This window comes from Ursus maritimus, unplaced genomic scaffold (assembly GCF_017311325.1).
Source record: "Ursus maritimus isolate PB19 unplaced genomic scaffold, ASM1731132v1 scaffold_16, whole genome shotgun sequence".
In the NCBI taxonomy this organism is placed as follows: domain Eukaryota; kingdom Metazoa; phylum Chordata; class Mammalia; order Carnivora; family Ursidae; genus Ursus; species Ursus maritimus.
Genome location: NW_024424008.1, coordinates 6,945,528 through 6,958,128, shown reverse-complemented (window position 1 = coordinate 6,958,128; position 12,601 = coordinate 6,945,528). Strand labels below are relative to the sequence as shown.

Sequence of the window (12,601 nt, the reverse complement as noted above, 5' to 3'; positions counted from 1 at the left end):
TAGGCTTGCTCATCTTTGTTTCACGGCACTGAGGTGAGGGACAGGCTCCAGGATGGAGTAAGTCCATGGCAGCATATGATTCCAAGCGGCTTCCCACCTTAGGCCTGGAGTCTCCTAAGGCTGGTCTAAGCCCCAGTTTTGGTGTGTAGGAGTGACTGAGCTATCCCTGTAATGACTCTAGGCTGGGTAGCTGGGATAACTGGGAGTCTTGGGTTGAGGCAAAGCCTCTTCCAGCCCCAGCTCTGTCGGTAAAGACCTACCTCCTTGGGGGGGTGTAAGGGAACAGCTCTCAAATCCATGACTGTGTGCACCTGCCTGAAGGCCCGTGGCTCTTAGCATCTCCCTTTCTGAGCCTTAGATGAGAGTTTTTTCTTTAGGCTTTGCATCCCAGTCAACTACAGAATCTGTGGCTGGGCCCCAGTTAAGACTGGTCCCTCCAAGGGAGCCCAGAGCTTTGTTAGGGAAATTGGGGGGCGGGGGGGGGGGGACCACAATGAAGCCTATTGTCTCCTGTCCCCTTTTACAGGAAACAAAAGGCTCCCAGTCTCTGGGGAGCCCTAGCCCATGCCCATCCCCTGCCCAACCCCCAATGCCTAGCACACAGGGAGGAGCCAGGGCCACTGGAGACAGGAGGTTTTATTGATGCTGATGGGGGTAGGCAAGGCCCCCAGGAGCCTGGGGAAGGGGGGGCTGAGTCAGTCAGCAGATGCATAAGGCCTGGGCACATGGGGGTAGGTTAGGGCACATTCATCTTCTCAGGATTCTGTGGCTCCTTCTTTGGGAATGGGAGAGAGCATCTTGAGGGGGAAGCAATTCAAAGAGCAGCGAGGGAGAGGTTAGGGCCAGCCGAGAGCTCCTAACCTGAGAGAAGGCACCACAATAGGCAGCAACATCTGTGTGGAAAGCTGGATCAACTGGTCAGTAGGGGAGATGGGGGCGGGGCACTTGGGCTGGCTTCTTGCGGAGGGGTCCAACCTTGGCCTGGGTGAGCTCTCGGGAATACCTGCTGTTCCCAAGCAGAGTGGGGCAGGGCCCAAAGCCCCTTTCCCTGTGGGCCGCATTAAGGAGAAACAGGCATTCAGAGAAAAGGGCCTTCAGGGAGCCCCCTGGCAAGGGGTGCCAGAATTAGTCCTTAAGGCACAGCTGGGGGCAGACAAGGCGCCAAGGCACAACTGGTGGGGGGGCAGGGGCAGCCTCCAAGCCGAGTGCCAGGGTCACAAGAGGACACAGGACCGCCCACGCTTGATGGGCGTGGGGTTGAGCACAGCCCGGACAGCCTCGGCAAATACTTCCTTGACGCCGTCCTGCTGCAGGGCCGAGCACTCGAGGTAGCGCACAGCATGGATCTGCTTGGCCAGGGCCTGGCCCTGCTGCGGTGTGATGGGCGCCTGGCCCTGCTCCTTAAGGCGCCGTAGGGTGTCAGGCTGGGCTCTCAGGTCCTTCTTGGTGCCCACCAGGAGGATGGGCACGTCGGGGCAGTGGTGGCACACCTCCGGATGCCACTTGTGCCGCACGTTCTCGTAGGAGGGCGGACTGGCAATGGAGAAACAGATGACAAAGACGTTGGTCTGAGGGTAGGAGAGTGTGCGCAGCCGGTCGTACTCCTCCTGGCCCGCTGTGTCCCACAGGTTCAGGTTCACGGTGCGCCCATCCACCGCGCTCTGGGCGCTGTAGTTGTCGAACACCGTGGGGATGTACTCCTTGGGGAAGGCGTTAGTGGTGTAGCAGATGAGCAGGCACGTCTTGCCCACAGCCCCATCGCCCACCACCACACACTTTATACTCTGCATCGTGGGTGCAGCTGCTACGGTGGAGGCAAGGCCTCCTTCCCCTTCCGGGCCCCTCCGGATGCAGTGACCTATGGACAGATTAAAGGGACATGCATGGTTAGGGAGGCCTCTACCCGCTGGGGAGAAAGAATGAGAACTCACAGAGCCAAACCAGCTCCTGTTCTCTTAACCTGACACCATCCTGCAATCCCATGAAGACAGATCTCAGAGTGAGAGAGACAGACACAATGAGAGAGAGGCCTTGAGACCCAGCCAAGATGCTCAGGCGTGAGGACGACGGCAGTATAACATGTAATGGATTATGGGAAGCAAATGTTCTGGTACCAGACTGAGTAGGGTCAAATCCTGGTTCTATTTCCTACCTGTGTGACCCTGGACAAATTACTTAACCTCTGTATGCCTCCCCATTCTTATCTGTAAAATGAGCATAAAATAATACCCACCTCATTGGGTTGTTGTGAGGATTATGTAAATTAAACATCTAAGGCATTTAGAACAGTACCTTGGGTCCTAATAAGTATTCAATCAGTATTAGCTACTTTTTTTTTTTCCCCTCCAGGCAGTAGAGACACAAAAAGTGAGGTACCTAAGTAGGGTATCTACCAGACCCTCTACCAGATGGGGACCCCTCCCACTGAGTAGACTGGAGAGGGGTTCTGGCCCACAGCAGCTGTCCCAGGTCACTCTGAGATGCAGCCATGGGTAGAGCTTCTACCAACTCAGGGCCCACCCTGCCAGTGCACTGATGTTTTAACTCCAAACCTGACATCTTGGCTACTGAGTGCAAACCAAAAGGCACAATGAGAAACCGGCTGCACAAGGAGCAAAATTCTCAAGACAGCTGCCCTATTGCAATCCAGGGTGCCCAAGGGGTGGGGAGAAGGCGGGAAAGCTGACCTCATAACTCTTGTAAGCACAGTAAACCCTATCTGGCAACTCAGTGCAGGAGAATCCCGGAGACTGAGCCAGGGCTTGGGGTTTGGTCTGGATTCTGGTATGTAATGATGAATGAGTCAAAGGCTGTGGCTCCCAGACATCAGCATCTTCTCTCAAGGCCCTGCTGGGGTAAGGTAGAGCCTCCAAGCCCAGCCAAGAAGGATGGACAGAAGAGGAAAACAAACATTTGATTTCCCCCTTCATGTTCTGTCCTTTTCCTGAGATCATGGCATGTGCCTCTGAACAATTCTGGAAGCTTCTCGACTCTTCGATAGAGAATATAGTGCCATTAAAGCACTATCACTGAGAATCCATGCTGAAGTCAGACTGGCCAGGGATTCTTTTTTTTTTTTTTTTTTTTAAGATTTTATTTATTTATTTGACAGAGCTAGAGACAGCCAGCGAGAGAGGGAACACAAGCAGGGGGAGTGGGAGAGGAAGAAGCAGGCTCCCAGTGGAGGAGCCTGATGTGGGGCTCGATCCCAGAACGCCAGGATCACGCCCTGAGCTGAAGGCATACGCTTAACAACTGAGCCACCCAGGCGCCCCCTGGCCAGGGATCTAATCATAGTTCCACCAACCAGTCATGTTTGATCTTGGGCAACATATTTAAGTTTCCTGAGTCTTACGTTTCTCATCTGTAAAATGGGAATGATCTTGCCTATTGTGTTAGAATTGCCAAGAGTATGAAATGAGCGAACATGAAGAAAGTGGCATGAGGTGTGGCACACAGGAAGTGCCAAAGAGGCTGCTGTAATTATTAGTGGGGTAAGTATAAGAGAAGTCCCAGCTGCACCCATCACCCTGATCCCCTCTGCAGTTCACAGGGCTTTGGGGTGAGGAATTGCTCTTCTGAGTTCTGGAACAGAGCAGAGCTTCCGGAAACCCTGTGATTATTTATACTGCTGTGGCAAGATTCCTCCTCTCATTGGCTACTTCCTCTCAGCCATGGGGGACTTTTTCTAGTCAGTATGTGACTTCCTTTCCCTGACTCTCTCCCACAACCAGGTCCCTACTCCCTGGGAGGAGACAGCCCTATTTTAGACACACGGGAGATCTCTTAAGTATCCCTTTTTTTTACCCAAGCACCATCACCGCTGGCCCATTTTCCCTATTTCACTTTATACAAACTATACCCCGGTCTGAGAACCCCATATCCCTGAGCTGGACCTCTCAATCATTGATTCAGAAGCCTCAAAAATCAAATGGGGGAGGGGGAAGGAATCCCCCTTTGGAAACAGAATTCTGGGGGTATGGGATCTGCACAGGACCCAGGGATGGTCCCAGCTCCTTCCCAGGTCCCCACTTCCCCTGGGACCAGCTTGGAGGGAAATGGAGGTAAGGTTGCCTCTCTGGGCACTAAAAATATTTCCATCTTATTTGCATGAATAAGTATGTGTTCAATCTTAGGAGAGAGGATAGAGAACCTTGGGAACAGGTCTGGGAAGGAAATAAGGGTCCCCTAGGGCAGTGGAGAGAACCTTAGACTGGAAGTCAAGAGACCTAACCTAAGTCTTAGCCCCGGCTCTGCTCTGGTGCTGATTCACTGCAAGCAAGCATGAGGCACTTACCCTCTCTGGGGCTCAGTTTCCCAATCCATGAAATGGGGAGAAAAAAATGCCTGTGACAAGGGCACCAGGTAGATGAAATGAGACTCAAGAGCCGTAGGAGCAGAGGATAGGATGATGGGGGCAGGAAAGGCCCCCAGGTGGGGGTGGGAGGGCTGAGTCAGGAAATGCATAAGGCCTGGGCACACTGGGGCAAGTTGGGGCACATTCATTCTCAGGATTCTGTGACTCCTTCCCCAGGGAAAGGAGGAACCAGTTTTTTGGGGACGGGGAAATGGGCCATTACTTGTGTCCACAGGATTATCTGGGAGACACTGGCATTTTGAGAGGACTCTTGGACTTGTAAATCTTCAGTTCCACACAGAGCTGGGGAGTGGGTGTGGCAGCGTGACTGGGAACTCTTCCCCTACGAGCCCAACACTGGGCTGGCCCAGGCAGGAAGGCGAGGAGGGAACTCTGGCCGGCAGTCACAAGGCCCACGAGACTGAAAGTATAACAGGCTCCAGGCAGCTCTCTAGGGAGGGGTTATCAACCAGCAATCAGTAAATCAGCCCTCAAAGAAGCTGGGAGGGACGGGGTAGCTTCCGGGCTGGCCAGGGAACAGGGACTGACACCGGAAAAGGATCATGAGTGGGTAGTGTCCAGAAACCAGGCAAAACAGAAGCAGTGTGTTATAGAGCCGGAGCACCAGATACCTGAGTTTGACCTCTGGGGCTCACCTGCTGACTCTGCCCCTTGATCAAAAACCCTCACGTGGTACAACCTTTTCTAGGTCACGTGATGATGTTATTTGGTCCTTATGACTACCTACTGGTAATATTCCTAACTCACAGATTAGGAAAAAAACTCAGGGCAGTTAAAGTAACCCAACTTCACACAACTAGTTAGCCTGGAAGCCAGGACATAACCCCCGTTTTGTGATCCCAAGTCCCACTCCCACATCTTCCTCAAGGTGTCACACAGCCTCCAAGTTACCCCTTACTTACCAGCTGTCTTAGAGACCTTAAGAAGTAAGCCACTTCCCTCCCTGGAGCCTCAGTTTCTTCATCTGTACAACAGGAAGGATAATACTTGCCCTCCCTGCCTCAAAGGGCAGCAGGAAGGATCCCTGAGCATGGGAATGTGTGCTTTGTAAGTTGTGCTGTGCGTTTAAGAGGTTACAAAAGCACTGCCTTTCATCCCAAAATGCAGAAAGCACTGAGGAGGCAGGTGTCTGAGTGGTGGCATTAGCCCAATTCTCTCCACTCAGGTCTAGCTAGGACTTTTATCCTCTCTCCCAGGACAACTCTTTTCTCTGAAATCCTATGGCCTGAGCTGGGTCAAGTAAGTTCCCACAGCTCATTTATGGAGGCACGTGCTAGAAGGTGGGAGTCTAACCTGTGCCACGTAAGAAGGGACAGTCAGTGCTGCGGAGGCCAAACAGAGAGGCCTGGCCTGCCTGGGGTCGGGGATCATCTGTGACTTTTTCACCAGGTGACTTTTTTTTTTTTAAAGGACTTTTGTTTAGTAAATAAGTTAATGTTTGCAAATCTGTATAGTATCAGCCAAATTACAATGACTTATTCTGGCTTCATATTCTGAATTTAATTCAGATCCTGCCTGGTCCCTCACCTTGGCATTCAGGGTTCTTCATAATCTGGTAGGGATTTTGGACTCAGGGTTTAAATCCTAGTTCTGCCACTTAATGAGCTCAGTAACAGTACCAATCTTACCAGGTTGTTAGAAGGGTTAAGTGCAAGATATGTATCCAGAGTAGGTACTTTGCAAATGTGAGCTTCCAACTCCCTGGTCCAGGGGGATCTCCACTGTCCTTTGCAAACAAGCCAGGCCCATTCTTGCTTCTGAACTTTTCCTCTTGCTCTTCTGTATGCTGTTCCCCTCACCCCTCTCATATCTTCCTGCCTCCAGGCCTAGCTTCAGTCTGACGGTCCCAAAAGTCCATAGCATGGCCACCTCTTTTAACCCTTCTTTGGCTCTGTGTAATTCTCCTCCAATAATCATACATAAGTTTCCTAGCTTGTGGATCCCCCCCACCCCAATACTGAAGCTTGAGCTTCTCCTGACTGCCCCCACAGAAAAGCTAAGCACAGTGTACAGCCACTGCCTTCTGATCGGCTTGCTTCTGCCTGCATTACTGAGATCCGGAGAGATACCTCAGAAGCCCAGAACTGGATAATAACCCCACAGCCAAAAGCTCTGACTGAAATAGGCAAAAGTCTCTCCTCCCGCTACCAGCTTGACCAGGCTCCTGCAAGGAGCACAGCTCATGGGGAGCTAATCCTGCTGAGTGTGATTTCTGGAGCCCAGCCTGCACCCAGTGGGACCTGGTCTTGGGGTGTGGCCCAGGCAGGCCCAGAATGGGGGAGGGAAAGGAAGCAGCAGATTGCCTGATTGCCAGATCTTGGTGGCCGTTAGAGCAGGGGAAGTGTCCCAACTGGGAGTGGGGGAGGGGAGGAATGGGCTGTAAGAAATGGGAGAGTGTGGGGGCAATGGGAACTTAAAAATAGCTTTCTAACCTGCCTCCCTGGCATGGGGCTCCCCTTCTACAGCCCTTCCTGAAATTCATTCTAACTACAATTCATCCGTGGGCATTCTGTTCCCGAGCTCTGGCCACACCACCCTGATCCGCCACATGCAGCCTCCACACACTCTTCCCCAAAACCCATCAAGCAGCAATATTTCCGGTCCCTGTGGGAATCCAGCATTTCTTCCCCATTTCCATCCTCCAACCCCTCCTTACTCCTGTGTGTCTCTCTAACCTTGGTCCTCCAGAGCCCAAGTACTCTTGTAAATCACCCAAATCCCAAATGACTTATCCCATCCCAGATCTGGTCCCCATTTCTCTCACAGGTACATTCTATCTTACATCACGTGGAGGCTGATCTGAATCTTATCTCTTGTCACTAGACGGGCAGGGTCTAGAGGGCAAGGTCCTAGCTGATCTGTCTCCCTAGGCTGAGCACAGCACACAGGGGCTGTCAGTAAATAACTAAATGAACTCAATCCATCCCCCATGTCTTTGCATATGGGAGTCCTCTTCCCAGAATTCTGCTTCCCTGCCTCAGAGCCTCCCAGTCCTCCAGGGTCCAATTCTGTTCCCCACCTTCTCCAGGACACCACAGCAACCCCCTCTCCTGCCTTACCTTCCCCGGCACTGTCTGCACTATGTATTCACTGCACTGAACTCGATGCCTCATGAGGTGGGAAGTCCGTCCTGCTTACTTCCAGAAGCCCAGCAGAGGGCTGAGCAAAAGCTGCAGACTGACATCACATCTCCTCCCCCATCAATCCAGACTTTGATTCTGGGAACAAGGAAGAGCCTCCATGCCCAGGAGACATAAGACAAGGGTAACCAACTTCCTCCTTCCTCTGTGGAGTGCAACTGAGAGTAATGAACACACAGGCTAGATTGCCCTCTCCTCGGCTGGAAGGGTGAGAGGGAGGATGCAGGCATAGCAAGCCCAGAGGTAATGAGGGAGACGGGTAGGAAAAGTCATCCCGGTAAGGCTAAGAACTGGTCACATCAGAAGACCCTTGGTCAAGGATGAGGTGAGGGTCAGGGTTAGTATTGGAAATGGCTTCAGAAACTCTGCAAGGCTGTTTGTTTTGAAGGAGAGGTGATACGAAAAGGCTCAAAGGGGCTGCAGCTGGCTGCAGCTGGGCCAGGAGGAGGAAGCTGGGGGAAACATGAGGTCAGTGTGGGGCTGGGACCAGGCCAAGGGTTGAGTCTCTCTCGTTCTTCCCCCTTCTCCCCATCAGCAGGGACAGAGCCCAAGAGAGCCTAGTTCCCAGCCTTAAAAAAAAGAATGTACACTTCTTGCTATTCTCCACCCTTCACCCCTACAGCGGATCCTGTACCACAGCAGGCAGGGTAAGTGGCAGAGAGGTGACTCTACCTGGTAGGGGCTAGGAGGAGGGGAAACAAGACAGTTGTAGCCGGGAAGGCTCTGAGGGGCTGGAACCCTTTCACTAAGTCCCAGTCCCTTTCTTCTCCCACCATCCCAGCACCTTGGGTGCTCCACAAAGGGTGCGCCCCAGGGCCAGGGCAGCTGTGGCTGGGGGAGCTAAGGAGGCTGCCCCTCCCCCACCAGGCAGCACAGAGGAAGGCTCCAACACTTGCTTCCTCCTCCCTTCCTCCTCCCCGCCTAACAGCAGCTAGCAGTCCCGGGGCCCCATGAAAGGCCTGTGAAGTGGCACTTCCTCTGCCTTTGCTCATTTCACACAACGCTGTACAGAAATGCCATCCTCCCAATCCTGCCTCCCCCACCTGAAAATACCCACAGAGAGACCCAGGGCCGCCCTATCCCTTCAGCCCCGCCCCAGCTCTGAGGGGGTTTCCACAAGGGAAAAACACATCAGGGAGGAAACTCCGGCACCAATTTTCCACTGTCAGTGGGGCAGAGCGGGAGCAGGGCAGAGGGTGCTCCCCCATATTGCTGCCCCCTGGCATAATCCCCAGTACTCTAATTCTCTTCTCTCAACCTGTAAGAATCCTTGTGCTTTGGGGGAAGGAGCCCCATATCCCATCCCTGGACAGATACTTAGAGACTACTGAGGCCTGTCAGATCAAGGCTGGCGTGAGACAGGAGGGCCCAGAGTGGGGGATACGACTACGAGGAGCTTCTGAGGGGAAGGACAGTTAGAGCTCTCAGTATTCTCTATGCTCACCGGAGGTATTAACGGGCAACTCGTTAATGTTGAAACTGAGCGACAAGAGACAAAGCTGACCAGGGTTATACAGATTTGGGAGCAAATCCAGGACAAGGACCTGGGGCTCCTAACCACCAGCCTGATGTCACTTCCACAAAGGAAAAGGTGAGGACTGTTACACCAGCCTGGGAATGGGCCCATGTTTCTGGCCTCATTTAGGATGACCCAACAATGGTTTTGTTCCTTCAGGAAACAGGCCAAAGGGATCAGGTTGATGCTTGAAACTTTTTTGCTTCCAAGTTCCCTGGCTCTCATGTCTAGCCAATACTAGGCTGTCCATGATCTAGAACTGACACTACTGGACAGACAGCCACCCTCGCCTGACCCAACTGAGTCGCTTCTCCTGTAAGCTCTAGCTCCTGGGGAGATGTCCTCCGCCCATGACATGAGGACAAAAGAGGAAGCTAGACCCTAGACAGGAAAACCAATCTGTTCTGAGGAGGTGGCCCAGGCTTTGTCTTTGGTTTCCCTCCTCACAGACCCCTTTCCTGCCTCACCACTAATGGTTCTACACTGTGTATGGAGGGAGGGGTCTTCGTTCTGGGCCCAGGCCCATCACCTGCCCAGCTACCCCCATTCTAATTATCTTCCCAACTATCTCATTACAGCAACAACTTCTCATATCTTCCTGCTATGACCTCCTAAAAGTTCACCTCAGCCACCTCATCCGACCTAACACATTTGGCCAGAAACAACTCTCCATATCCTAGATTCCCAACCAGGATCTGTGACAATCTCACATTTCTTCCAAAAATAAGTACTAGTTTAGCAGGTGGGGAGTCAGATCTCCTGGATGGTTTTTTAATGAGCCCTGATACTGAAAAAATGCCTTGCATGCACATCCTTCTTTAAGCTAGAATTTTTTTTGCAGGTTCTGGATTTCCTCCTGGAGTGGAACCCCCTATATCTCCCAGAATGACAGTAGGAGATACGGGCGGGTAGAAGAAGGGCCAACTCATGGGCGAAGGACAACTGTGATGAGGGAAAAGGACAGAATGAGGAACCGGATTAGCTCTTAAATCTAGTTGTGCTTGGGAATCCCACAAAAGTTCCCCTCCACTTCTCTTTTTCTTCTAACGGAGAGAAATGAATACAGTAGACTTGAGGAGGTGAGAGGCGGGATGTCTCAGCGTGCTTCCCAAAGACTTGAGGAAGGAGCTTTAGAATGGGGACAGGAGCTTATAGAGCAAGGCCAGGCTGAATTAAACTTGAGAGAAATTCCTGAAACAGAGGGAGTTAGGCTCCTGGATGAGAGGGGGAATATTAACGATGCCTGAAGGCAGAGGGGTCAGCAGGGGGCTTCCTGGTCACCAAGGCCCTGATGCAGCCCAGGGCACGTGGGTTCCCAGCCTGGGCAGATCCTGTAAGGAAGCAGGGAAGAGGGAGCAGACACCTTTGCCTCACATTCCTCTTCTTTTCTTGAACTGGAACTAAAACAGTTAAGACCTAAGTTAGACCAGTGATATAGTCTTCCCTCCAGAATCCTACCTTTGCCCTCTCCCTTTCCTTCCACCGCGCCTAGCTACCTCGTCCCATTCTCCCTAACAGGTGGTGTTGGAACCAGTAAGCACTGGAGTCAGGGGCCTTCAGGCTCACCCCCAGCCTCCAGACCTGGCCTCTTGGTTAAGCATCCAAGGGTCTGGGTGATTTTGATTTCCCACGGCCTCTCTTACCAGTCTTATTCCTGTGTTGCTCTACCCTGACTGCTATAGACTGCTTCCTCCTGCCTAACCACAACCTCACCCACTGCAGGTTCCCTTCATTCGGCTGGCTTCCCCTGCTCTGGGCCCTCTCAAGGCTGAGGGCAGTTATTTTGTCTCCAAGAGATAAAGATATAGACACATGGACAATACCATGCAAATACATATCGAGAGGTTTTCCAGCCCTTTAATCATCTTTATCAATGGGAGGTTGTAGTCTGTCTCTCCGAGGTAGGGAGATCTGAAAAGGCTCTCAAACTCACCAAAGATCTGGAGCCCAAAGCTGGAGATAAATGGCTGAAAGGGAAGGAGATGGGGTGGGGGTGGGGGGATCAAGAGGAGTGAGGGAAGGTGGAAGAAGCAAGAGAGTGGATATGTGTTTGGGAGCCAGAAGCTGGGCAGGGAAGGGAGAGGGGGAGGCTGCAGGGAACAGGAGGTGGACAGAGGGGCAGGGCAGGTGACAGGACAGGGCATAAGCATGACTGTGTGTTTAGGTGAAAGACTACAGAGGATGCAAGAAGAGGGTGATGGAGAGTTTGTGGATAGGGTCTGAGGAAGGAATGGAGGAAGAGAAATGAGAATGTATAGAATTCAGGGACTAACAATGGGGCGGGGGGGGGGTAGGAGATGCTTCCAACCATTTCTCAAAGCCAGAGACCCTGTTGCCTCCCCAGAAGCTCTATTCTCTCTATCTTCTCAAAACAGTACTGCTCTCAGTGATGCATCTTGTCAAGGACCATCAGTACCTCTGAATGAGAGTCATTCCACCTCTAGTCATCGGATGAGACCAGGTCCTCTCCTTCCTCAGTTTACCCTCCCAAGTGCAAGGCCAGGCCCAGGTCAGCTAAGCACAGAGATGTTTGCTAACTAAATACCTGTTGCTTCATTCCAGGGATGGAGAGGTTGGGCGTCAGAAAAACAGGCATACAGAGAGCGGGACTGGGGCTGGCGCGGCTCCCCCCTCCCTGCCCTCCCCTGAGTGCACACGACCTTGGACTGCAGCCTGCGAAAGTGGGTCCGGATTGGCACCGATCTTCCAGGGAGGGAGCTCTTTCTCTGTAGTCTAGGGCTTCTCAGGCCACAGACACCGCCCCCCTCCAACCTCCCAAATGTCACAACTGCCCGAGTGAACGGAGAGCGCCTTCTCCAGCCCAGAGGGCCCCCTGCCGTCACACGCTTCGGAACCCCCCCAACTTCTGAGGTCACCCCACCCCTGAGTCCCATCTCCCAGCTCTGAGCTCTTCCACTTCAGAGACTTTTCTCTCGGAGCGGGAGACCCTCCCACCTCAGCGGTCCCTCGCGGCTCCCGGGAGCCGAAGCAGGCTCCCTCGGCACAGAAACCCACCCTCCCAGAACCGCCGCCCGCTCGCAGTGGCCGGCTCCCCGCCCCGCCCGCCCGGCCGCGCCCGCCCAACTTGCAGAGAGCCGAGAAGCTCCCGCCCGCGGCTTCCCGCAAGCAAACTTCCCCGGCCCGCGCCGGCGCGCAGTCCCCGCCGGCCGGGCTCCCCTCCCCCGGACCCCCAGTCCGCCTGCCCGCGCCGGGCCTCACCTGGTGCCCTCCCCGCCGCGGGGGAGCTGGGGGCGGCGGCAGCGGCTCGGGGATCGAGAAGGAAGTGAGAGCGGGAGGCCGGAGGAAGTGGGGGGGGCGGGCCCGCCGGGGCGGGGCGCGGGGGCGGGCCGGGGCGGGGCCCGACCAGGAAGTGCGCGGGGCCTGGGCCCCCAGCCCGGGTCTCCACCGCCCCCCGCCCCGCGCCTGCCCTGCCCCGGTCGGGTCCTGCCCCCCACCCCTCAGTCCTCGGCCTCGGAGGCCCTTAACTCAGGCCTCCTAAAGTCAGCCCTCCCCGTCTTCTCCTTGCCACCCCAACCCCAGTAGAGGCCCTAGCCTGGGCGCTAGGCT

At 53.9% G+C, this 12,601-nt stretch overlaps 1 protein-coding gene across 1 annotated transcript; it reads right to left on the bottom strand.

The window, feature by feature from the left end:
- Positions 1–618: 618 nt before the first annotated feature.
- RHOG (ras homolog family member G) lies at positions 619–12,366 on the bottom strand. Its single transcript, XM_040630785.1, has 2 exons — positions 12,254–12,366; positions 619–1,858 (listed from the first exon to the last, which is right to left on the bottom strand). Exon 2 carries the CDS (start codon positions 1,788–1,790, stop codon positions 1,215–1,217), a length of 576 nt encoding a protein of 191 aa, XP_040486719.1. The 5' UTR covers positions 1,791–1,858; positions 12,254–12,366; the 3' UTR covers positions 619–1,214.
- Positions 12,367–12,601: the final 235 nt, after the last annotated feature.